The sequence below is a fragment of the Sceloporus occidentalis genome, unplaced genomic scaffold (genome assembly GCF_023333645.1).
Source record: "Sceloporus occidentalis isolate IW3139 unplaced genomic scaffold, rSceOcc1.0.p SCAF_2, whole genome shotgun sequence".
Lineage (NCBI taxonomy): Eukaryota > Metazoa > Chordata > Lepidosauria > Squamata > Phrynosomatidae > Sceloporus > Sceloporus occidentalis.
In genome coordinates, this window is record NW_028316982.1 from 131,184,907 (window position 1) to 131,208,374 (window position 23,468).

General features: G+C 39.6%; 1 protein-coding gene across 5 annotated transcripts in view; it reads left to right on the plus strand.

Moving 5' to 3' along the window:
• Nucleotides 1-23,468, plus strand: part of ENOX1 (ecto-NOX disulfide-thiol exchanger 1) — a 497,438-nt gene that overhangs the window by 415,681 nt on the left and 58,289 nt on the right. For all 5 annotated transcript variants that reach the window (XM_089511006.1, XM_089511011.1, XM_089511009.1 and 2 more), the window contains one exon: nt 19,428-19,612. In XM_089511006.1, the coding sequence (XP_089367132.1) occupies nt 19,428-19,612 (185 nt within the window). The remainder of the gene's footprint in view (nt 1-19,427; nt 19,613-23,468) is intronic.

Sequence of the window (23,468 nt, forward strand, 5' to 3'; positions counted from 1 at the left end):
TACATTAACAACAACGATGGTAATATACTACCCCTACAGGGACCCATGCCCTGCAATCCTGTTTTGATTATTGTAATATGTTGCTGAGGCGGCTTGAAAAATGTCTGGAGTTGGTACAGAACGTGACTGAAAGATGTAATGCTCGAAACAACCATACTCTGTCTTCTTCACTGTCTCTGAGACTATTTTCAGGCACAACTCAACATGCTGATTTTGACCTTTAAATCCCTTTATGGTGTTGAATCTCAGTGCATGAATTGTTGCATCTCTCCACCTGAATATATCCATACTTTTGAATGATCGTTTCAGGCTCTTTTTAAACATTCCCATCAAGCCCAGGTACAATTGGAGTAGCCTTTTCAGTACTGGCTCCTCATCTGTGGAATGCCTTCCCTAAAGAAACCCACATGGCACTGGTTTTCACACTATTTCAGCATCAGACCCCCACCCCCCACCCCCTGCTTTTTTGAATTACTGTGCCTCTTAACATTGTTTTTACTCTGTGCATTTAAATAATTATTCTACTCACTGATTTTAATGGCTCCAATTATATCTTTATGTGTGGCATGCTACTGTATTTTATTGTAACACGGGTTTTAAAATGTTTATTGTCACATTCTGTAAGCTAACCAGAGACCTTCCTGTTATGCATACCCTAAAAATAGAATAAACAAGTTAAATTAAGAAGCATAACACGAAGCAGCCCATCAGCAAAACACACCTGATGTTTAGGTAAAGTATGAAATGTCTGCTCAATAAAGCTCCTGTTATCATCTTGCAAAGTTCATCCGATTAGTTCAGCATATCAAAGGACACCATCATACTTCAATTCATCACAGCAATGAAAGGTTTATTAACCTTGCTTTTGTTTTGTTTTTGTTTTTTTAAAAAAGAAACAAGAAAATAGAACTTTCAAGGAGATATATTTAATAAGGGCTTTGAAAAAATGACTGGCTAACTACAAACTGTATTGAAATGCCTGTGGTGCTTTGATGCCTTTGAACTGCCAGAAAAGCTATTATCTAGATTACATTTTATTATGTTTTCTGGTTTTTCATCCTGATAAGGTTTAATGTGGGATCATTACATATGAGAATAGATTTAATCCTGTTTTCTTAGCAGGCTTTAAGGACACCAAGGGGATTATTTATATAATAAGATGCAAGGTTGCTATGGAAAACTCTATAGCAACCTAACATCTTCACAAAAGCAAGCAGCCACTTGTGACAGCAATCTAAATTTACATTTATTTTAGTGTCATTTTTATCGACACTCTTAGTCTCTCATTTTGACAAGATGCTAAAATATGTTTTTGTGCTTGTGCTTGAGCAGAATTAACAGTGCAGTACTAGTATTAAAACAGTTCATAAAAATATTTGGGAAGAAATGGTATAGTAGTTTAGTTTTCACAAAATAACATTTTAAAGTAATAGAAAAAAGATGTTTGCCTTCACAAGAATTACCATTTTTTACCTTGCAATTGTACATTTTGTAAAGGAGTGTGGCAGAGACTTTGCTAGTTAAAAGTTTATAATACCTGCAATTGTAATATAATAATAATAATAATAATAATAATAATAATAATAATAATAACAACTGTACTGCCACCCTGAAACTGTTTGAGGGCCACACCACCACTTTAAAGTAATTAAAAAGTTTGTCTTTTTTCTTCACAAACATTTTTATTATGTACCATGAAGTTTTGCAAAGGAGAGTGATACAACAAATCTTGCATGACAAAAATTTTACACTTAGCACTAGATACCTGGGATTTGGAGGGGATTTTTGTTTGTTTTGTTTTGTTTTTTGCATAGTAAACATTGTAGAACTTGGTTGTTTGGAAATAGTATGTTATTATTTTTACTGAAAACGTTATAATTCTTATGCAAAAAGAAAAATACATGAATTTTGGTACAGAATATTCCCCCCAGAATACTTTGAGATGTACAAATTCTGGATAGAAACTGTACACAGTTCTTGCCACTGTATTATTATTATTGTTGTTCAGGACTATTATTTGAGATTGTTTTTATTGTTGGTGTTGTTATTCCTGACTAGGTCTACTGTGTACTGGAGCACCCATTTTTTGGCTAGGAAACAAATAACAAGCAGTATTCTTTTTAAACCTATCCTGTACATACAGCATACTATAAACCTCTTACTATTACTTCGAGTCTTGGATCAGTAATACCTTTCTGACTGATGAGGTACACAAAAATGGCTGAGCAACCTCCAAAGAATGTCTGAATATTTATATTTTGCCCTTGGCTATTCCTACTGTGTACTTTAATTTGGCTGAATCAGATCACAATTACAGTTTTCTAGTTATGGTAAAATAAAACAATATATTCCATGCACTTACCCTCTTCAAAAATCGAGGTTCAAGAAATAGGTACCAACTGTGTCATTTAAACAGCATACTGTACCTCCAAAGTGACCCAAAGCAGCCTCATTTTGACCCGTCTGTTCAGGCCTGGTGAGTCAACACTTAGGTGTTGTTGCCACTGATGTCTTCGGTTAACTAACTGGGAATAATAATGGGATTCAGCTCCAGATTTCAAATGTCCACTGCACTCACACACACCTTATTAAAGGCCTGCAGTGCAGTGTAGCTAAAAACTATTAGAGTAGCTAAAAGTGAAATGAGAGTGGCTTGCCTTAGGTGACCATGTGAGCTCCTGGCTGAAATTCAAAATACATGAAAAAGGGAAATCCATGGTTAGAGCTTTATCATTTCTACCCCTCCTCCTTTTAAACAGCTATAGACAATGACAAAATGAACTGGTGTAGTGGCATGTTGGGGGAGCTTAACCCTATCTGGTACTGTTCTTTCAATCTAATGCACCTCTTGATGCTGTGTCCTCCCTATTAGTAAAAATATACTTTCTCTCTTCATACACCTGTCCCCCTTCTCCCTAACCTGCTTTTTTTAACATCTCACCTACTAAAGCAATGTGACGTTCTTGAAAGCTTTCACACATTTTTGTACCTTTTAGCTTTGGTCTAATAAAGGTAAATCTGCTACATGGCTTTTGGACTCCCCCCCCCCTTTAAGTCCAGCTGCGGCTTTTTGTATACATTTCCCATGATACTCAAGAGAAATGCCATGCCCAAATGTATCCAGTGATTCAAAGAACGGTTTAGCCTGATGGCAGGGACTGAAACCTAATGCACCCTTCAAGTCTAGGAAAAGCAAAGGAATTACAGGTAATAGAAAAATCTCTGTCTTAGCCTGCAGGCTGTTTGGGGATGTCCTGCATTAATGTACTAATACATAATGCAGCATAGCTGAAATCTGACTTGCCAGATATCTCGGCCCCTTCTCTCCCATGCTGATATGCCCCAAATGTGGGCGGACATGGCGTCCAGAGGGACCACATTCTCCAAATTGCTCCAGATTTGGCACCATTAAATTGTCCCATATAAAGGTGTCTGATCTCTAGACTTGCTGAATTCCAATATAATAGATTCTGTGAGATTCCACTTTCAGACTAGAATTCACAATAATTAGTAGAAATAATCTTCATCTTACCACTGGGTTTACAATTACACTGAGGAAACTTTTGGCACTTCAAAGATCTCAGATATTTGATTCTCTGGAGGCTGCCCCAGAAAGGAAATTTAGACAGTATGAAAAAGAGGTGAACACCAGTAAGTCTATTGCTCACATCTGCAGTTTGCAGTGGAGATATTCTGCTGCTAGTGTTCAAAAGGGACCGCAACAGGACAAATGTGTGATTAAGCAAAAGTGTTTATAAAGTGTGAGGGGCTTTTCTGTCATTGGCTGGATATACAAAATCATTACAGTCTGTGAAGAAAACTCAGTTCTCCCACTATCCCTGTTTTGCTGTGAAGGCCCTTGTGTGGTAGAAGGCAAAGAGAGATTGCAGCTGAAACAGAATAATTTTTCTCCAGCTAGTATAAGCTCCTCATTTTAACAATATGTCCTTTAGCTCTTGACAACCATGTACCCAGCACTTGGTTTGTCTTTCTATCCTGTATGAGAGGGCAAAAGGAGGGAGATGCCAATTTTATAAACACATACAACAGACTTTTCCGAAACTGTATTAGTTTATTAACAGTGCAATCTTATGCCTCTTTACTTGTTCTCTGATAAGTGTGTTTCGCATTGCAGTCTCAACTAACACTCTGTTTGTAGAGTGTAACAATTGGATCACGGTCAAGAAGAATTAAATGGACTAGTAAATAAACTAAATGGCCTTTCTCAATCTTTTTAGCTTGAACAAACCCTTGAAGTAATTTCCAGGTGTCAGGGAATCCCTGCATAAAAATTATTATATGTACAGATGAAAATAAGATTTTATTTTCAGTCATAAACTGTCACCAAACCCAGGGTTCCAGGAAACCTTAGTTGAGAAATTCTAGAGTATAAAACTAGGGACTATGGGAGTAGTAAGAATCAGATCTTCAAGCAGTAAACTTTTGGACTACATCTTACACCATCTTCCAAGACGTCTGACCACATTATGGTTGAGTGAATTTGAGTAGTTGTAGTAAAAAAGGGAACGTTTTTCCAAACTCTGGTCAAAATGATCCTAATCAGTCCAGAATACAGTAATGCAGTTGATGTCAGGCAGACTTGAGCATAGTGTCAGGGTCTAGCATCCCTCCTTATGTTAAATAAATACATACTGAGAAGAGTCTTGCCATTGTTGCCTTTTCTCCTGAAGGTGGTAATAGAAATGAGGAAGAAAAATAGCAGCAAAGCTTTGGTCCACAACATAAAGCTGTGTTTGAGATCAGCTCTTGAAACCTGTAAGGATTCTCTACCATCATGACTTAAATTGGTGGATAATGTTGCCTTTATTCTTCAATACGATCTCCATTCAGTCCTTTGTTTGGGTCTTTATACCTTACTACCCAAAATTAACTCTTTTCTTCACCCCCTCCTTTTATTTTTTATAACTCTCTACCCTGCGCATAAAAAACCCTGGGTGACCTTGGGCAAGTTACACACTCTCAGCCTCAGAGGATGGCAGTAGCAAACCCCCTCTGAAGAAATTTGCCAAGAAAACCCTATGATAGGTTTGCCTTAGGGTCGCCATAAGTAAAAAATGACTTGGAGGAACAAACCTTGCTTGTTGCTTAAAAAGTTGCTTGTTGCTGGCTCATTCCATTTTAGGTGATTTAAAAAAATTGGCCCCAAATCCTCCAAAATACCTCTCCTCCAAAGTGACTTTTTGAGCATAGCAAGAACATTACTTTTTATGCTCAGACTAAAAGATTAATGATTCCCCATCGTTATGCTACTTTTAAAAGTGACAAAATTGGTAGTGACCTTACTCCCAAAGTCATTCATTGCAAGTAAAGTCAGTGTAACACATTACTTCTAAGATCTGGTGGGAAGGCTTACACATACACGCACACTATGGGTTGGGTAAAATATAATAAAATCCCACAACATCACCAGTTTAACATGCTTCAGGGTGGTCTGGACTGGTGGTTTTAAAACAGCACCTTGACAAAATCTGCATGGCAAACCATTTTGATTCTGGGTCTGTGGGGAGTGTCATATGGGGGATAAGGGGGGAATTGTGTCATTCAAAGGGGGAATGGGAATCCTCAAGGATTTGGATTTGGCTTCAATCTAGAAAAATGGGGCTAGAGACTACATGCCATTTAAATGGTCCAGAAATGTGCCCACGGCAAGTGTTTACAGCTCCTTATGACAGCTCCCCTCACAGTTAGAGAGTTATGAGTTTAAGACAACAGAAACATCATAATTAAAACAACATACACTATGAGCATTTATTTTATTTTTATTTTTTGCTTCCTCCATTATTAATCTCCTCATGAGATGGCCCCAAACAGCTCCATTTCTCAGCTGAAGAGAGGCAAAGCACTTTACATTTGATTAATGGCACTTGAAGACTTGAGAAAAACGTTCATGCAATTTATGGGTAAGAATAAAACATCACCATCTGATGAATTAACCTTTTAAAGAAACTGTTTAAAAATCATGCCAGAAATGTGGGAAATCTTTCCCACTCTCATTTTTTTAACAAACCGTTGCAAATTATATTAATTATAGAGAGATGAATGTTTCCATACTTTACAAAGATCTTGTTGAGTAATTTTTATTATCCAAAAATGTCTAGCATTCTCCAAATGTAACTTCTATAATGGGAGCACGCCACTGGGGCAGGAAACAAAGACATCAGGGAAAGTAGCATTTTTGAGAGAATTTAAGTGGATTATATAAATCGGCCTTAGAATCATAGAGTGGGAACAGACCGCAAGGGCCATCCAGTCCAACCCCCTGCCATGCAGGAAATCTAAATCTAAGCATCCCCAACAGATGGTAGACATGTAGACATAGTCACAACCCAGTGTTGTGTGTGTGCACGCACATGCCTTCAAGTTGCCTGCTGATGTATGGCAACCCCATGAATTACATAGGGTTTTCTTGGCCAAGGTATACCCAGAGGTAGTTTTGTCAGTTCCTTCTTCTACAGTACAGCCCACAGCACCTAGTATTTGTTGGTGGTCTCCCATCCAAGTACTAACCAGGACTGACCCTGTTTAGCTTTGAAGATGAGACAGGAACTAGTGTATTTGGTGTAGATGTCTTATATTCATTCTCATGCATCTCCAAGTGTTGGTGGATTGCAAACCCTCCAACAATGTACAGATGAAAACCAGGAAGTTTATCACACTGGCCCTAAAACGGGCCCAGTGCGTTCTAAAATGTGCACGTGCGCGGGCACACACAGAACGCGATGGGGCCAAGAACCCCATTTTATTGCATGCTGGAATGCCACCTTTGCCGCCGGGCGTTCCAATTGCGTCCCCGTTCCATTCTAGAGGGTGCCATTTCTGAGAACACTTTAGAACAGGTGTCGGGTGAGACTCAATGGGAGAAGAAAGGAGAGGCCCCAAATTTTAATTTTAAAACATTTTCAATTTTCAATTTTTAAAATATTTTTAATTTAAAAAAACTTTACTCTTTTTAAAATTTAAAAAAAATCACATCTTACCAAATTTTCATTTTAACCACATGAAACTATGCACATGTAAATACATTTAGGATGTACATATGATCTTGTAATTTAAAGGTATCGTTTAAATTTTGCTAGTTGTTTATGTCACAACTATTGCATTCAATGAATTACCATTTATTATTAATATTATTAATTATTAATAACATTACTACAAAAAACATGTTATGGGAGGAGTTTGATGCGGGGTGACACCATGAATTACCACATTGGGGTGATGCCAACCTTAGAGATGCCATTGGTATACAATATGTTATTGCTGATGATGGGGTGGGGAGATATTTTCTAAGCAAGCAATTCTTCTCTGCAGTATTGAACCCATTTTAGGGAACTCAGAGATGGAGCATGAATTTAAAATCCATCCAAGGAGGATATCTGTGTTTGATTGAGAGACAGCCCAGAGTTCTGAGGGTATTGTAATTCAAAGAGAATCTTCTCAAGAAAGTATTGTTTTATTTCCCCCTCCTTTTACAAAGTTCTGTGTATTATCCTTTTGCCGGGAAGCAATTTGCAGTCACAGAACACAGACTTTTTCATATCAAAATGGCTGCAAGTACTGTTCCTACTTCTAACTAGAAAGGAAAACACTCCTAATCTTCCTGTCTTTAGCTCAGGTTGTTACCCAGCTGAATTAACAGAGTGCAAAGTACAAAGTCCTTGTACTGCCTTCGCTTTGGCCTCACAGACCTGCCAAAGTGCACTCATGAAAGCAGAAGGAGAATATCAGAACATTTTCAAAGCAGATGAAAAAAATGGGACTGCAAAGAAGTAGGCATGGCTTTCCTGCCCAGATCAGGACAGTTGGAAGCAATGGATCTGTTTGTGTGTGTGTTTCAAAAACCAGATGGTGGGGAAGACCCTGTCTGAAAACATGCTACAACTTAGAGGAGACCAAAAAAAGTCTAGATGCATCAATTGTTTGCTATAATACGTTAATACCTTTGAATGATCTGAACAGGATATATCTGTATCTTGTTTAATAATGTCTGGAGTCCAGGGCTGAGGAAAGCATTTTGATTCCCAACCCACACAAGCTTATTTAAACCTGAAATGAACATTTGTAAAGGTCTGATATTATAATTGAAAAGCACGTGGCTTGTATTGAATCACACCTAGTATAATAGCGTATTGAATATAAGATTACAGACTGTCAAGGAAATTATTGATGTTTAGAATATGATGGTAAATTTCACATGATGAACTGATCACCAGTATGTTTGGCTTCAGATCTATAATTGCAATTCTTGTAATAATCAGCATGTGTGAAATAGCAGAATGGATAAGTTAGTATAAAAATGATCAAGAAATAATAATTAATTCAAAATAATAGCTATCTGTATGAATTAACTGGGGATTTAGAAAAGCATCTTTACTCTCTTTTCTTTTTGTAGTCCCTCATCTTCTATATAGCATTTGTACCTAGACAGGACATCTCTGAACCATTGTTGTACATCATGCGGTACTCATCTTGGCACTGTAGATTGATTGCCTTGTCTGACACCATATTGCATGACATTATGACACTGTGTCCTTTGTTGACTGCTATTCTATATTACAATGTCATCTTTGCAGTCACTATAAATATTTATGCAGGCTGACTTCTGAACATTTCTTTTTGGCTGTTTTCTCATACTCTGTGTGGTTAACATCTGCTCAGTCTTTCTTTGTCACTAAGTTCTGGTATAACACTTGCAAATATTATTTTACTGTTGTTTGTGTGTTCTGATGTTCTAGTGTGCATACATGGCTATTCATAGATGGAAACCATTAAATCAAGTATTAAATCTGGATGGTCTCTCTACTATCTCATGAATAATTCAGTGGCAGAGTCCTAGTTCTGTGGCTCACACCAAAGATTCAGATTCATACCTGCTCATGTACTTCCCATGGGCTTATCAAATAACTGCAGATCAATGCGGCTTTTTGATATGCACCACTATGATGTCTCAGCCTGTCCCTTGAGTAAAACTGGTAAATGTCACATTAAAACACCCTCATGCATGCCCTTTTACTACTAATCTCCTCTGTGAGTGAGTCAGTCAATCTTCTCCTCATTCCTGCAGCCCTAAAATTAAGCCCTTGTGAAATTGTGTATGCCAAATGAATTGGAATAGTGGAGAATAATGCTCTTTAAAATATTTTGATTCCCACAGGGTAACCTGTGTTAGCCATATGTTCTTATTAGTATGACTTTCCTACCATCGCTGGTTACAATATTCACAGTCTTTTCTCATCTTCTGATTTATATTTTTTTTTCTGAAAGTGATATGAAAGAGTCTCATACGTATCTTCCTAGGATACTTGTACAATCTCTAGATTCTGAGGAATTCCATGCCATGATTTTTTCCATCAAGACGTGATGGTGACCAAACCCCTCTTCCTGTGTTTTTCTTTTTTTCCTTTTTAATAAGAAACCTTATTGACTATACTTAAGTAAAGGTAGTCCCTTGACATGAATGTCTAGTCGTAACTGACTGTAGGGAGTGGTTCTTATCTCCATTTCTAAGCCAAAGAGCCAGCGTTGTCCGAGGACTGCTCTGGTGGTAATGTGGCCAGCATGCCTGCACCGGAAGTGGTTCTCTTCCCACTGAGAAGTGGCACCTATTTACTTGCATTTGCATGCTTTTGAACTGCTAGGTTGGTAGAAGCTGAGACTAGTGACAGGAACTCACCCCATCATGCAGCACTCAGGCCTCGAACTGCCAACCTTCTGATCTTCCGATCATCAGAATTTTATTTTATTTTTATTGTTTTAAACGTATATACAGAAAAAAATAAAATAACCATACATACGTAATAGAAGGAGGGAAAAAAGAAGGGGGGTGAGGGGAGGAAGAAACAACAGGAGGGGAGAGGAAAGGGGAATAAGGGGGGGGGGGAAGGGAAAAATACATATTTACTTAACAGTACCGCTATGAACCTATTTTTTAAAATCAAATCTAAGTAAGACATACTACTGTCTAATCGTAATTTAGTATACAGTAGGCCTGTCAAACCATAACAGTAACTAAATGGAATAGTAAGTAATTTATTCCTTAAATCTTGGACATTCGGGACTTCAGCTCTCATCTTTAGATACCTGTATTATCACGTAGTTGCCATATATTTTTCCACTACCATCCATTTATTTTCATATTCTTGAATTGTTTTCCTTGCTGCATACATAGATAACCTATCCATATTCCAGAATTCAAGAAGTTCAAATTTCCATATAGAAGGAATTGTACTAGATTTCCAGTATTTAGACAGGACTATTCGAGCTGCAGAGATCATGTACAAAATCAAACTGGTTTTATTCTGATTCAGTTTAGAATGAATCATATCTACTATATTTAATAGAAATAACTCTAGTAAGAGGGGGATGTTTATTTGTAATGTTTTCTGCATTTCTTTGTGTATACTTTGCCAGAATTTTTTAATTAGGGTACATTGCCACCAACTGTGGTACATGGTGCCTATTTTATCTTTACATTTCCAGCATTTACCGTCATGATACTGAGACATCTTAGAGAGCCGGGAGGATGTTAAATACTATCTGTGGAATGCCTTTAAGTAGTTTTCTTTTAATGTGTTGCATTTGGTGAACTTTGGGTTAATTTCCCATGTACGTCCCCACATATCTAGGGGTATTGGTTTTCCTAAAATCCAATTCCCTACCTCCCACCTTAAAATAGCATTAAAAACAATAATTCCCAACTGGAGAGTGAAAATTCCAAAGTCAATTTGGGAATGCCTACCTGAAGAGATCCATTTTTATTGCCTTCTTAAAGGCCTCCAAAGATGTTATATGGCGGATCTCTTCTGGCAGGTCATTCCAGGTGAAGGTGTTATCCACGTATCAGATCCATGTTATGGGCTTTTTTGGTGCTGTTTTGTTGATGCTGAACAAGGACCTCCACCTCCTGATAGCTGGTGATCTAGAATCTAGTTTTCTTTCTGAGGCAGTAAACCTGTGTCTAGAGCGGCCGAACGTCTTTGGAGAAAGTCCAAAGAGTGGGCTGATTTTATTCATTTCAAATTTGTTCTTTCTTCCTTCTCACGCGCCCTCTCTATGGCAAAACAGAATTATTACAAATCATTGATCTCCGCCAATGAGAGGCGCCCGCAGCGTTTGTTCTCCACCTTCAACACTTTGCTTAAACCTCCCTCTCCTCCTGTCTCTTCATCATTCTCTCCTAATGACTTTGCTAACTATTTCATCTCTAAGATTACCACTATTCGCTCTGAGATAGTCCCTCCTGATTCTTCTTCTGCTCTTAATCTTCTATCGCCCTCGCCTAACAAATTTTCTGTGTTTCCTCCTGCCTCTTTGGATGAACTCTCTACACTTCTGAATTCCTCCAAACCTGCAACCTGTTCTCTTGATCCAATTCCTACTCCTCTTCTAATCTCTATAGCTCCCTCCTTTCTGCCCTCGCTTCTCCATATTTTCAATCTCTCTCTCTCTCTACAGACTCCTTCCCATCGGACTTCAAACATGCTCTCATTTCCCCAATTCTGAAAAAACCTTCTCTTGACCCCTCCTCCTTGTCTAGCTATCGTCCGATTTCTCTTCTCCCCTTTCTTTCTAAGGTTTTGGAACGGGTTGTCTATTCGCGCTGTCTTGAGTTTCTTGAAGCCAACTCCATCCTCGATCCCTTTCAGTCTGGTTTCCGCCCAAGGCATTCCACAGAGACAGCTCTCACTAAGATTTCGAACGACCTTTTACAGGCCAAGGCTAATGGCCTGTACTCTGTTCTCATCCTTCTGATTTGTCTGCAGCCTTTGACACTGTTGATCACTTTCTCCTAATTGACATACTCTCTGACCTTGGGTTCTCAGACTCTGTTCTCGACTGGTTTAGATCTTACTTGTCTGGCAGATCTTTTGCAGTAGTTGCAGGGGGTCAGACTTCTTCTCCTGTTCCCTTATCTGTTGGAGTGCCCCAGGGCTCTGTTCTGGATCCCCTTCTGTTTTCTCTCTACACACTGTCCTTAGGAAAACTCATTAGCTCTTTTGACTTTTCCTACCATCTGTATGCCGATGACACTCAGTTGTATCTTTCCACCCCCGACCTTTCTCCAAGGCTTGAACAGCAAGTCTCGTCTTGCCTCACAGCTGTCTCACAGTGGATGCGCCATCAGCGTTTGAAGCTCAACATGTCCAAGACGGAGCTTCTTGTCTTTCCTCCTAAGCCCACACTTCAACACCCCTTTTCTGTCTCTGTAAACAACATTTCTATTCAACCAGTCCAGCAAGCCCGCAGTCTTGGTTTTATCTTTGACTCTTCTCTGTCGTGTATCCCTCAGATCCAGACCACAGCCAAGGCTTGTAGATTCTTCTTGTACAATATTGCCAAAATCCGACCATATCTCTCCGCCTCTACTGCCAAGATCCTGGTCCATGCCCTAGTGATCTCACGACTTGATTACTGTAATGTCCTCCTGGCTGGGCTTCCTCTTTCTCACCTCCGTCCTTTAATCTCTGTTCAGCATTCAGCTGCACGCATTATCACTTCCACCCACCACTCTGACCACATCTCTCCTGTGTTGGCATCCCTTCACTGGCTCCCCCTCCCTTTCCGCATTCAGTATAAGCTCCTGCTGTCAACATTTAAAGCCCTCCATGGACTGGCCCCTCCTTACTTATCAGACCTTCTTTCTCCTCACCTTCCCACCAGGGCCCTCCATTCTGGTAGTCAAGGTCTGCTGTCTCAGCCCAGGATTTCCTCTGTCCTATCCCAGATTCGCCCCTTTTCACTTGCTGCCCTCCACTCCTGGAACCTTCTTCCCCCACAAGCAAGAGCCATCACTTCTTTAACCAGCTTCAAAACGGAGTTAAAAACCATCCTGTTCAGAGTAGCCTTCCCAGGCATTGCATGATTGTCGCTTGCTATTTGGTGTTCTTTTGTTGTCTGCTTATCAAACCATTTCCTGTATTGCTATGTACTGTATATGCATTATCCTACTTGAGAGTATGTATTTTCCCTGGAAAATGATTAACCATCCATTAACAACCCAAGCCCTCCCTCCAGTCCATCTGCCTTGGTCCAGGCCTCGGAGGTAGAGAGGAACTGCTGGACCTCTTACCCCTTCCCTCCACCGCTCCCTTCTCCTTCTGTGTCATGTCTTTTTAGATTGTAAGCCTGAGGGCAGGGAACCGTCTAACTAAAAAGATTGTATGTACAGCGCTGTGTAAATTTACAGCGCTTCATAAATAAGGGTTAATAATAATAATAATAATAATAATAATAATAATAATAATAATAATAAATCGGTAAAGGAGATGGCTTGTCAAAGACTTCAATGCTGTGGCATACAAACCAACAAACAAACAATATAGAAAACTGGATATCAAAGAGAAGAAGTCACATCTTTTATACAAGAAACACTGAATACAGTTGGACCTCCTTATCCACAGATTCTGTATCCACAAATCCAACCATCCACAGTTTGGAAGTTTTTCAAAAACATATAAATTCCAAAAATCAAACCTTAATTTTTCCATTTTATATAAGGGACACCATTTTATTATGTCATTGTATATAATGGGACTTGAGCATCCACTGATTTTGGTTTCCAAGGGGAGTCCTGGAACCAAACCACAGAGGATACCAAGGGCCAATCCAGTACACACTTATTTGGCAGGTGGCTTTCCTGAGCATAACTGCCTCTGAATAATTATGTTGAGAACTGGGACTTGACCTTTTTTTGGCTAATATATGAAAGTATGAATGCTGCAGTGTATGGAACCAAATGATTGATCCATATCTATGTCACAACTGTTTGTTTGTGTTATTGTGTATACTGGCTGGTAGAAAAGGGATTTTTTTAAATTGCATGATAGTTTTAGGTGGAGGTACCAAGGATTACTGGATCAGGGATTAACAGCATATCCACTACTACTAAACTAAACCCTTATTCATGGTAGGGGAAGTGTAGAAGATGCAAAGAGACAAGTAATGAATACTCCCCCATAAATTTATTTAATATGGAAAATAGGTTTATTTAACACGGAAAAACAAATTGTATAGGGTATTGATTAGGCTTAATAGCACATCCAGGGAAGAAACACAGAACAGATGGAGCAAACATGTTGACCTATTGATCAGGGAGGCTTGATCAAGGGTGGGAGGTCCTTTAGACTGTTGGCTTATTTCTTAGTTGAACTAGGTCAAGCAAAGGAAAGGAGTAGCCTTTAGGGACAGACAGAAAGTGGTTTTACTAAGGATATGAGGCATAAATATTAATACTACCCTGTAAACATGTTTTTTCTGCCTCTGGAAGTGGCTCGAATAAGGAAAAAGCCTAGAGCAGGGTGAGCAACTGCTGTGGGCTATGGGCCATTCTGGCCCGTTACAGACCGCCCAAAAGGGGCGGTCTTGGGCCGCTGCCGGTTGCAGCGCGGAGGAGCCGCAGCAGCCAAACCGTGTGACTCCTCCGCGCTGCAAAAAAGGAGTGCAGAAATCGCACTCCTTCCGGCAACCCGGAAGAGCCTCCGCAAGTGCCAAAGCGCGCACTCGCGATGGCTCTTCCGGGTTTAGACGTCCGGACACTGTGCGTCTGTTACGTCAAGATGGCCGCGCCCATCTGTATAGGGCGCCGCCATCTTGCCGTACGGAATACGCGCGAGGGGCAAGGTGCGTCCGGAAGCGCCGCCCCTCATGTGTATTCCTGGTGCAACGACGGCGCCGCTTAGGCCCGTCTGTAAGGCGCCATTGTTTCACTCCCATAAAAAAGTGATGCACCTACCCACTGCACTCAACCTGCAGACAAAAAACAAAACAAAACACAACTCCTCTCAACCCTTTGGGTTTGTGTGGTATGATTTTGCTATATTTTGGGCTCCCTTGGGCCACATTATGCCCAGGAAATGCATTTTTAATATCAGGAAGTGACCTAGAAGAAATTTTCTGTTCAATTCCTATTTTTAAAAAGCTCTATCTGTGGCCTAATATTCCCCTAGAGATGGCCACAAATGTTGCAGAAATGCCCCTGTGCCTGCTATAGGACATGTGATGGCACATTTTTAAAGTTTGGGGGCCCAGGGAGTCATAAAACAGGTATGGGGACTGCTTGTGGCCCATGGCTGCACTTGGCCCACTCCAACAATCTTTTTTGTTCTATGGCCATTGTTTCCTGGGCTATCCTGAGTAGACATCAGAAGCAATGTCTCAAGATTGTTTCTGTGCCTCTTTCCCTCCCCTATCTTTTATCTCAGGTATTATCCTTGGATTGTTTAACCTTCCTACCAGCAGCCTATGATCTGAGCAGTTGTGGGGAGGCTTCATCCCACAACAACTGGATTGACTATCCCTCCTGTATCAGCTTCCAGTGACCTTTTCTTTCCCTTCTAACCCTTCCCTTCCAAGCCTTACTATTAAGCTTTCCCAATTTGTCAGTCAGTAGAAGACTTGATTAACAAATATAGTATATATTTAACCTTCCTGCATTACATGGAGAGACAGATGTTTTTCCAGTATGTTCAGTCAACTTTTGAAGTTCATACCATCTATAAATATAACTATATTGCTTGTGTCAAACAGCAATTAAAGATTCCATAACACTGAATATAAAAATTATATAATCAGTAGTGCAAATCAATAATTTGCCCTTTGTTACAAATGCACATAGAGTGGGTTGTGGTTATGAATTTAATTAAAGCTACTTCACAATGATATGATTTATCACAGTCCTAGAATAAATTCTGTCAAATATTTGCTAAGCCAAGCAGCCCTTGTTCTTACCACATGAGGCAAGAAGAAAGTTAGCCCACTGGGTTATAATGATGTCCCCAAAATGCTAGATAATGCACTTTCCATCCCTGTCTATATTTATGCTCAAATAATTTATTTAAATAATGTTGCTTTATAGCTTCCTGCATTTTGCTACACAAATTTCAGTCTACACTGCAGACGGTGCAATTCATTTGCTAAATGTAATTTCCATCCCTGCATACTAATCGATTTCTCCACAAACACCTGCTATCAGTTATGATAATAAAACTGCCATTCTAAATTGAAAAGGGGCCAAATGGAGCTTCCTAAGGAAATGACTTAAGTGTCTTTCAGTGCTACTAATGCAGTAATGTTTCTGTAGTGCCAACATGTTTCCAAGCATTTGCATTTCATATCATTTTGTTCTGTTTTATCTATCTAAAGATAATCTGAAGGCTGGGACCAGGGGGAATCCATAGGGGAAATCTCCCATTGCGGGGGGGGGGGGGTCACATTCTAGGCCTTATATAGATGAGATTCTAAAGCTTAAAGGGATCAAGGGGTTATGAGAAGAGGGCAAATGGCGTTGTCCTAAATGTATGGGTCTTGTTATAAATATTTCATTAGAATAGAGATATTTAACATTCTCTAAATAGACTCATATTATTATATCTGTACTCAGCCTTCTTTATCTGCATTCTGCCTCCATGGGTTCAGCCATCCAGTTTGATAGTACAGTCATCCCTCCCTCCATATTTGCAGCTTTGATATTTGCGGATTTGATTATTCACGGATTTCATTAATATGTTCTCTCTAGGACTGTCTAGGTCCTCCAGTGCAACTCTGTGGTCAACTTTAACTAAAAGTTGCACTGAAAAACCATTTGTAGCTACTCAAGTACCATTCTATGATCAGTGTATGTTGGACATTGACCACAGAGTTGCACTGGAGGACCTAGAGATTCCTAGAGAGGTGTCCTCTCCGGTAAAAACATGGTGTTTTTGTTATTTGCAGTTTTTCCATATTCACGGGGGTCTTGTTCCCCTAACCCTAGCAAATATGGAGGGACAACTGTATTCACACACCTTGATCAAACCTTGATTTTGCTATTTTATATAAGGAATCTCATTTTACTACCCCACTGTATATAATGGAACTTGAGTACCCATGGATTTTGGTAACTATGGAGAGTCCTGAACCAAAATCCAATGGATATCAAGGTCCCAATGCATACCCAGATTGGTTTTGAACTTGTATTTCTTAAAATCAGCTTCTTCCTAATCCACAAAATGAGCTGTTTTTGAGAAGCAGTAGAATTTCAAAATACATTTGTAATTGTACATGGATGTCTGTACAATAGTTCTGAATTATCAAATGGGCCAGAATTATGTTGTGTGTAGAACTGAAAACTGCAACATGGAAGAAATGGCATAACACGGGGATTTGGCCATTACAACACCTGCATGTGCGCTAGGAATGTCCTCTGATGTTACCTCATGATGTAGGACCTTCTGGAGGATGTGAATGCTGTGCTCTAAGAATGCTACTGCCTGTGCACTGTGCAGAGTCACACTGCAAGCTGCATTAGTCATATGTGGCATTCATATCCATGCCCGTGGTTCAACAACTTCCCATAGTTTGCCTTCATGTACTCCTACCTATTCCCATAGTGGTTGAAGCAAGGGACAGAACAAGATTATGGAGGTCTGTTGTTCTTCCAGCAGCTCCATAAAATAAGCCTGCCACCCCAGAGAAGAGCCTGAGCTTTACATTTCTAAAAATGAATTGGATTTAAACTAAAGCATATATAGATCCATTGAGAGCAATGTAACCTTACTGTTTTGGTAGTGTTTTCCCGCATGGCAAGGGGTTTGACTGGATGACGACTCTGATATTCTATGACTAACCTGAGTCCCATTTATTTCAGAGGGCCTACTTTAAGTATGGCTCTAAGTCTAGAGCCATGCTAATATTTATTTGTATTATTTTTACCAATTTTTATTACCTCTGATGTGAGTAACTTAATTCACTACAGCATATGAATCATCTTGGTATATTAAACATTTTGGAAAAAAATGTCATAGTTAACATCTAGCTATGTGTCTTCTTGTTTTCCTTTCTTCTTTTTTTAAATTAGAAGCCCCCCTTTAAGGCCTTTAAGACAAAAAACTAGAACTTGGAATGGTTTTACAAAGTAATGTAAGCTCACCTTTAAATTAAGGTGGAGTTCAAAACATTTGGTGGTGCAGTGGCTAAATGCCTGTACTGCAGCCACTCACTCACAAACTGCAAGGTTGTGAGTTCAATACATGCAAAGGGCTGAAGCTTGACTTAGGCTTGCGTCCTTCTGAGGTCACTAAAATGAGTACCCAGCTTCTTGGGGGCAATTGGCTTACACATTGTAAGCCACTTAGGGAGTGCTTAGGGAGTGCACTGATAAGCGGTATAGAAATGTACTTGCTATTGCTATTGCTACTTATTATGAGAATAGCAAAATCCCAAATCAGGTTTGAAAACAAAGAACTTTGATTGCTTTTATTTGATTTGATTATTTTTATTTTATTTGCTTTTATTTTAGAAAGGAATATGGGATGGCCTGTTCTATGGGTTATTCTATGACTGATTTTATAATTAGTCCAGTAAATGAGGATTATGAAGAATTCCTTACTCCTCCAGGTCTAGCATTGGGAATAGATCTTTATTTTGTAAAATCAAGGTATAGTTATTACTGAAGTGGCATGTCAATTTAGTGAGAAGAAAATGAAGAGGGCAGAGAGTTTTCATATGTTATGTTTTCTTAGGTAGATACAGTTTCTTTGGAGGAAAAAGTATGTACTTTGTAGTATTATTTGATATGTGACAGAAGTGCCCTTGCTTCTCAAATTAACACTGATCAGGTCTTACACTGCACTTCAGAAGACATAGAACAAGCTTTTATGTAACAGTGGGAGAGGCCTCCAAGGTCTGACTTGCGTTTCACTAGCTGAATTGACTTGTTTAGAATTAGTAGAGAATTTTTCTTCAATTTATATCATCTTTTCCCCAGAGGCGTGCTTTTACTTGGCTCGGGAACTTCCTTGGTGGCCATTTGTTTTGTTTACTCTATCCTTTTTGCATCCAGAACTCTCCCGCTCCATTCAGACATCATGTCAGCGTAGTTAAGGAAGCTTTGAAGCTGGTTTGTAAACTCTGCAATGTATTAACTATAAATTGGGATGATATTTGAATGCCCTTGCTGCACCAACTAAGTATATTAAGTTGAACTATGGGAGTGGAAATCAGTATATGAAGGTGAGTGGTAAAAACAAAACAAAAAATGAAATCCATCCAATAGCTCCAAAAGCCACGGTTTATGTTTGAGAGCTCAAACCAGGATTATTTGGGTTCTATACTATTTGCTAGCACAAATTATGTTTACTTTGTAATTCCAGAATTGAACCTGTGCTTTGTTGTGCTAAATTGGCTTCTGTAAGATTATCTGCTAGAGTACCAAGCAAAGGAATTTCTGTAGAAGGTTGGTCTAGGTAGACGATTGCTGTTCTGTTAGAGAAGCAACATGCTAAAAGTGTTCCCAAGGGAGCAACCACTTTAGTTTTTTCTATTAGAAGCAGCTGCCACACAGAGATGTCTTATTTGTTCTGTTTAACCCAGCATGTTATCTGCTGCATGTGGTTCCCTTCATATTAATTACCAGACTGTTTTTCTTCTCTCAGCATTAGTTGCTCAAGCGTATGCACTTAAGGAGGAAAACGACAGCCTCCGGTGGCAACTGGATGCGTACCGAAATGAGGTGGAACTCCTAAAGCAGGAGAAAGGGCAACTGTTTCGAACTGAAGAAAGCCTGACCAAGGACCAACAGCTGCAGTTTTTGCAGCAAACGTTACAAGGCATGCAGCAGGTAGTACTATTCAAATTGTCATACTGTGCTGTACATCTTGACCACTTAAAGTTGTTATTGTGCAAGTGTGTTCCCTTCCTCCCTCTCTCCTTTTCCACCCCTGTTTTATCATGATGGTCTTTGGTGAAGGGGCACAAAGGAAAGAAGCACATTGTGTTTTATCGACCACAGGTCCATGGATGAAGAAGAATCATAGGTTAGTGCTATGGTTTAGGAGATTAATAATTGTGGTTTTTAAACCATAATTAGATCTGGAAAAAGAGTAGCTTTAGCGATATATACCTCTCACCACATCACCTCCAACTTGTAGCTGCTGTTTTCCCCAACCATGATTAGGGTTTCCCTTTTCATTCACAGGGGGAACCTGTAAATGAGCTCCCATGTGCAAGTCCCTAGGTGCAAGCCCTTGGGTGCAAAACATCACTGCCAGGGCAGTCATATTACTTGCAGTCATGGGTTGTGAGTATCCACTCCTCTTCCCCCTCACTATTCCCAACCAACCTGATTACCTTTCCCCCTTATTTCTTCTCTTTAAAAAAGCAAAACAAATTAAATCACAACAGAGAAGCTCCAAAATTGTGTGAAAAAAGTGAAAAAAATAAAATAAATTAAAAATGAAAGACATGATGGGTAGGGCAAAGGCATGGGTTAAGCAGGTGTCAGAAGACAGCACGATGGCATCAGTTGCGTGATTGTGAAGATGTGTGGTGATGCGGTGAGTACAAGCAGGTACAATTCCTGACAAGTGTGACTGCAGTGCAGTAAAGGCTTAAAATACAATACTTCATGTAGCAGATGCTGGGCAAATTGCTAGTATAAGAGGAAGCAGCCTGCTGTCCTCCTGATGCCTTGGATTATGACCCACATAAGCCCCAACTGGTAGTCAGGATGGGAAGGGCTGTTAGGCATTGTGATCCAAAGATATATAGCTTGCCAGTGAACATAGCTTGCCACTTGCGCTGCCCTAATATTTCCTGTTAAGGGATCTTAAGAGAACATGCAACAGTCCTTACCTGTTTATGATGGGACTGTGTGTTTTCAAGGCTTCACAGAACAAGAAAACACTGAATAAGCACTGTGCCAGAAATAAACTAAGATAGTTGGTGGCGTGAGTATTTTATTAAATTCTGTATACTAGCATTAAGGTGTAAGTATTTCAAGTATACATGAACTAAACTCCTGCCATGCCATGGCTCAAAATTTTGGAAGTGCTTTGATAGTGTAAAGTAGTGTCTCTTTATCTAATATGAAGATGGCAACTTTCCCCATGCCAATATGCCAGGGACCAGTGTCATTTCTGAGTCCATAAACTACAGTTTTGTTTCCTTCATGGAGACTCTCCAGAGAACAGCAACTGATGACTTCTGGGCACCCACTGGTCCATGGACCATCGCTCTGAGTAGCACTGGTGTTCAGAACGCAACACTATGTACCCCTTACTGGAAGAAAGCTGGGATATAAATAAAATTTTAAAAATTAAAAATGTGTATTGCTCGTCATTGTTAGTATGAGCAGTACTAACCAATGGATCCTCATGCGTTTGTATAAGCAGATTCTTTGTGTCAGTTTCAACTACAGAGCCTGGGTTGCTAAGGAAGGGAAGAATTAATTTCCTAGCAGTAAAATGTGAGAATAGAAGAAAATGTGATTTCCCTGCAATTAAATTGCTGGTTAGATAAAGATGTTTCAGTACCTCTGCAATTTTAATTCCTCTGCGAGTACTAGGGGGGAAATATTCAATAACTGAATAAGGACTACACATTCTTTGTGCAATGAACCAATTTTCTGGGGAAAACCCTATCTGTGGAAGACGTCCGTCAGAGAAAATGGATACATTTTCTCTATTTAAAAAGTAAAGTAAATATTACAACACTGATCTAGTTATAAGTTACTGGCACTCTTTTTTTCTTTCTTTCTTTCTTTCTTTCTTTCTTTTTTCATCTCCTTTTTGCCTCTTCCTTCTTTCCTTTTCAGGATTCATTCCTTCTCTGGAAGAGGAACTAAAAAAAATCAGATTGTATCTTTCTTAGTTCTACATACCAGCACCTTATGGAATGAAATAGTAGTTCTGCAATTGATACTGTCTCAAAATGAAAATCCATTCAATTTAATGGCAGTTCAGACACTGTGCTTACACTTTTTTTCTTTTAGATAATTCTCTCCATAAAGCTATGTTACAGTTTAATTTCATACCCAGTATGAGTCCTCTAACAAACAAATGGAAATAATGTTCCGTATCCATGGTAACAAATGAGATATGCTTTACCTGATCATAAGATGGAATTGAATTATAAAACTATGGCATTTGAACACTGAAAAGAACCTTTAAGACGTACATTCCCTCAGCCTTAAAAATAGGCAGGTATTGTATCCTCCTTGCATTTAAATTAGGCCCATTTACTTCTAAACCAACCCTGACAGAACTCTTATGAAGTCCATATTTAAAACTTGGCTCCGGTCCTGTACACAAATACCATTTTGCAAGCCTTACGGAAGTATGGCTATTGAATGAAGGTAACTACTCTTGTGGTTAGGGCTGTAATTATAGTGGTGCTAGAAAGTTTCTACTTCTGACACACTGCCAGAGGGAGGTGTTTGCTATGCAAGTCTGCTGATAAACAACAGGGTGTACCTACTAACCCCCTTCCCACTCCCTCTACAGTGGGAAACACAAAAGCGTGGTTCACATAACAAAAACCCATGCAATCACTGAAAAAACCAACAACATTCAAGGCGTAAGGTTGTGAGTCTCATGGGCTACATGAGATTCTAGATTATTTTAGCAGACTGGAGAACTGGGCCAGTGTTGCCAAAATTAATTTAACAGGTATAAATATAAGGTACTATATTTAGGTAGGAAAATTAAAACGTACAAATATAGGATGGGGGATACCTGAGCTAAGAGCCCTATTCAGACCTGTGGTCATTTCTGAGCATCACCATTCAAAAAGATTATTGATTATTGATTTATTGATTTATTTATTGATTTATTTATTTTTATCCCACTCCTGTGCGCAACACAATCAGGGCAGCTTACAACATTAAAATATACAAATATACATTCCATAACATAACCCCTAGTCCCACCCACCCCTGAAAATACAATTAAACCAATTACAATTAAAACATACTTCAAAACAATAGCAATAAATAGTCTCTAAATGGTAACTGTAGCCAATCAGAGGTCAATTAGTTGGGTCTTCTTTTCAGTGGCCGAGTGACTATCCAGAAAAGGCCTGCCGGAAGAGATCTGTCTTAACAGCTTTTTTAAAGCTGTTTAAAGTGGTAATATGATAGATCTCATCTGGCAGGCCGTTCCATAATCTGGGAGCGGTGGCTGAAAAGGTCCTCTGGGAGGTTGCCGACAGTCTAGTTTTTAAAGGTTGAAGCAAATTCCTCCCAAAGGAACTAAGTGCGTGGGGTGGATTGTGTGGAAGAAGGCGGTCCCGGAGATCGGTTGGACCCAAGCCATTGAGGGCTTTAAAAGTGATAACCAACACCTTGTACTGGGCCCAGAAACTAATGGGCAGCCAGTGAAGTGATCTTAAGATCTGTGCTATATGGTCTCTTCTGGATATACCTTTGGAACCCTTTGGAGCCCTTCAGCCAGTCCCCCGCAACCCCTTCCAAAGCACCCAACTGGACCCTATTTCTCTCTGACTTCCCTCCCCTCTCCTTTTTTCCTTTCCTCATTCGTTTCTTCTCCCTCTTCTTTTCCTTCCTTCCTACCTTTGGTTTCGTTCTTTCTTGCCTACTGGGCCTCAGCCACTTCTCCCGGGATGGCGGGGCCTGCGGCGCTCCTAGCAAGCCTCCACCGCTTGCCCCGTTCTTGCCTGGCTTGGCTGCAGCACCAGAA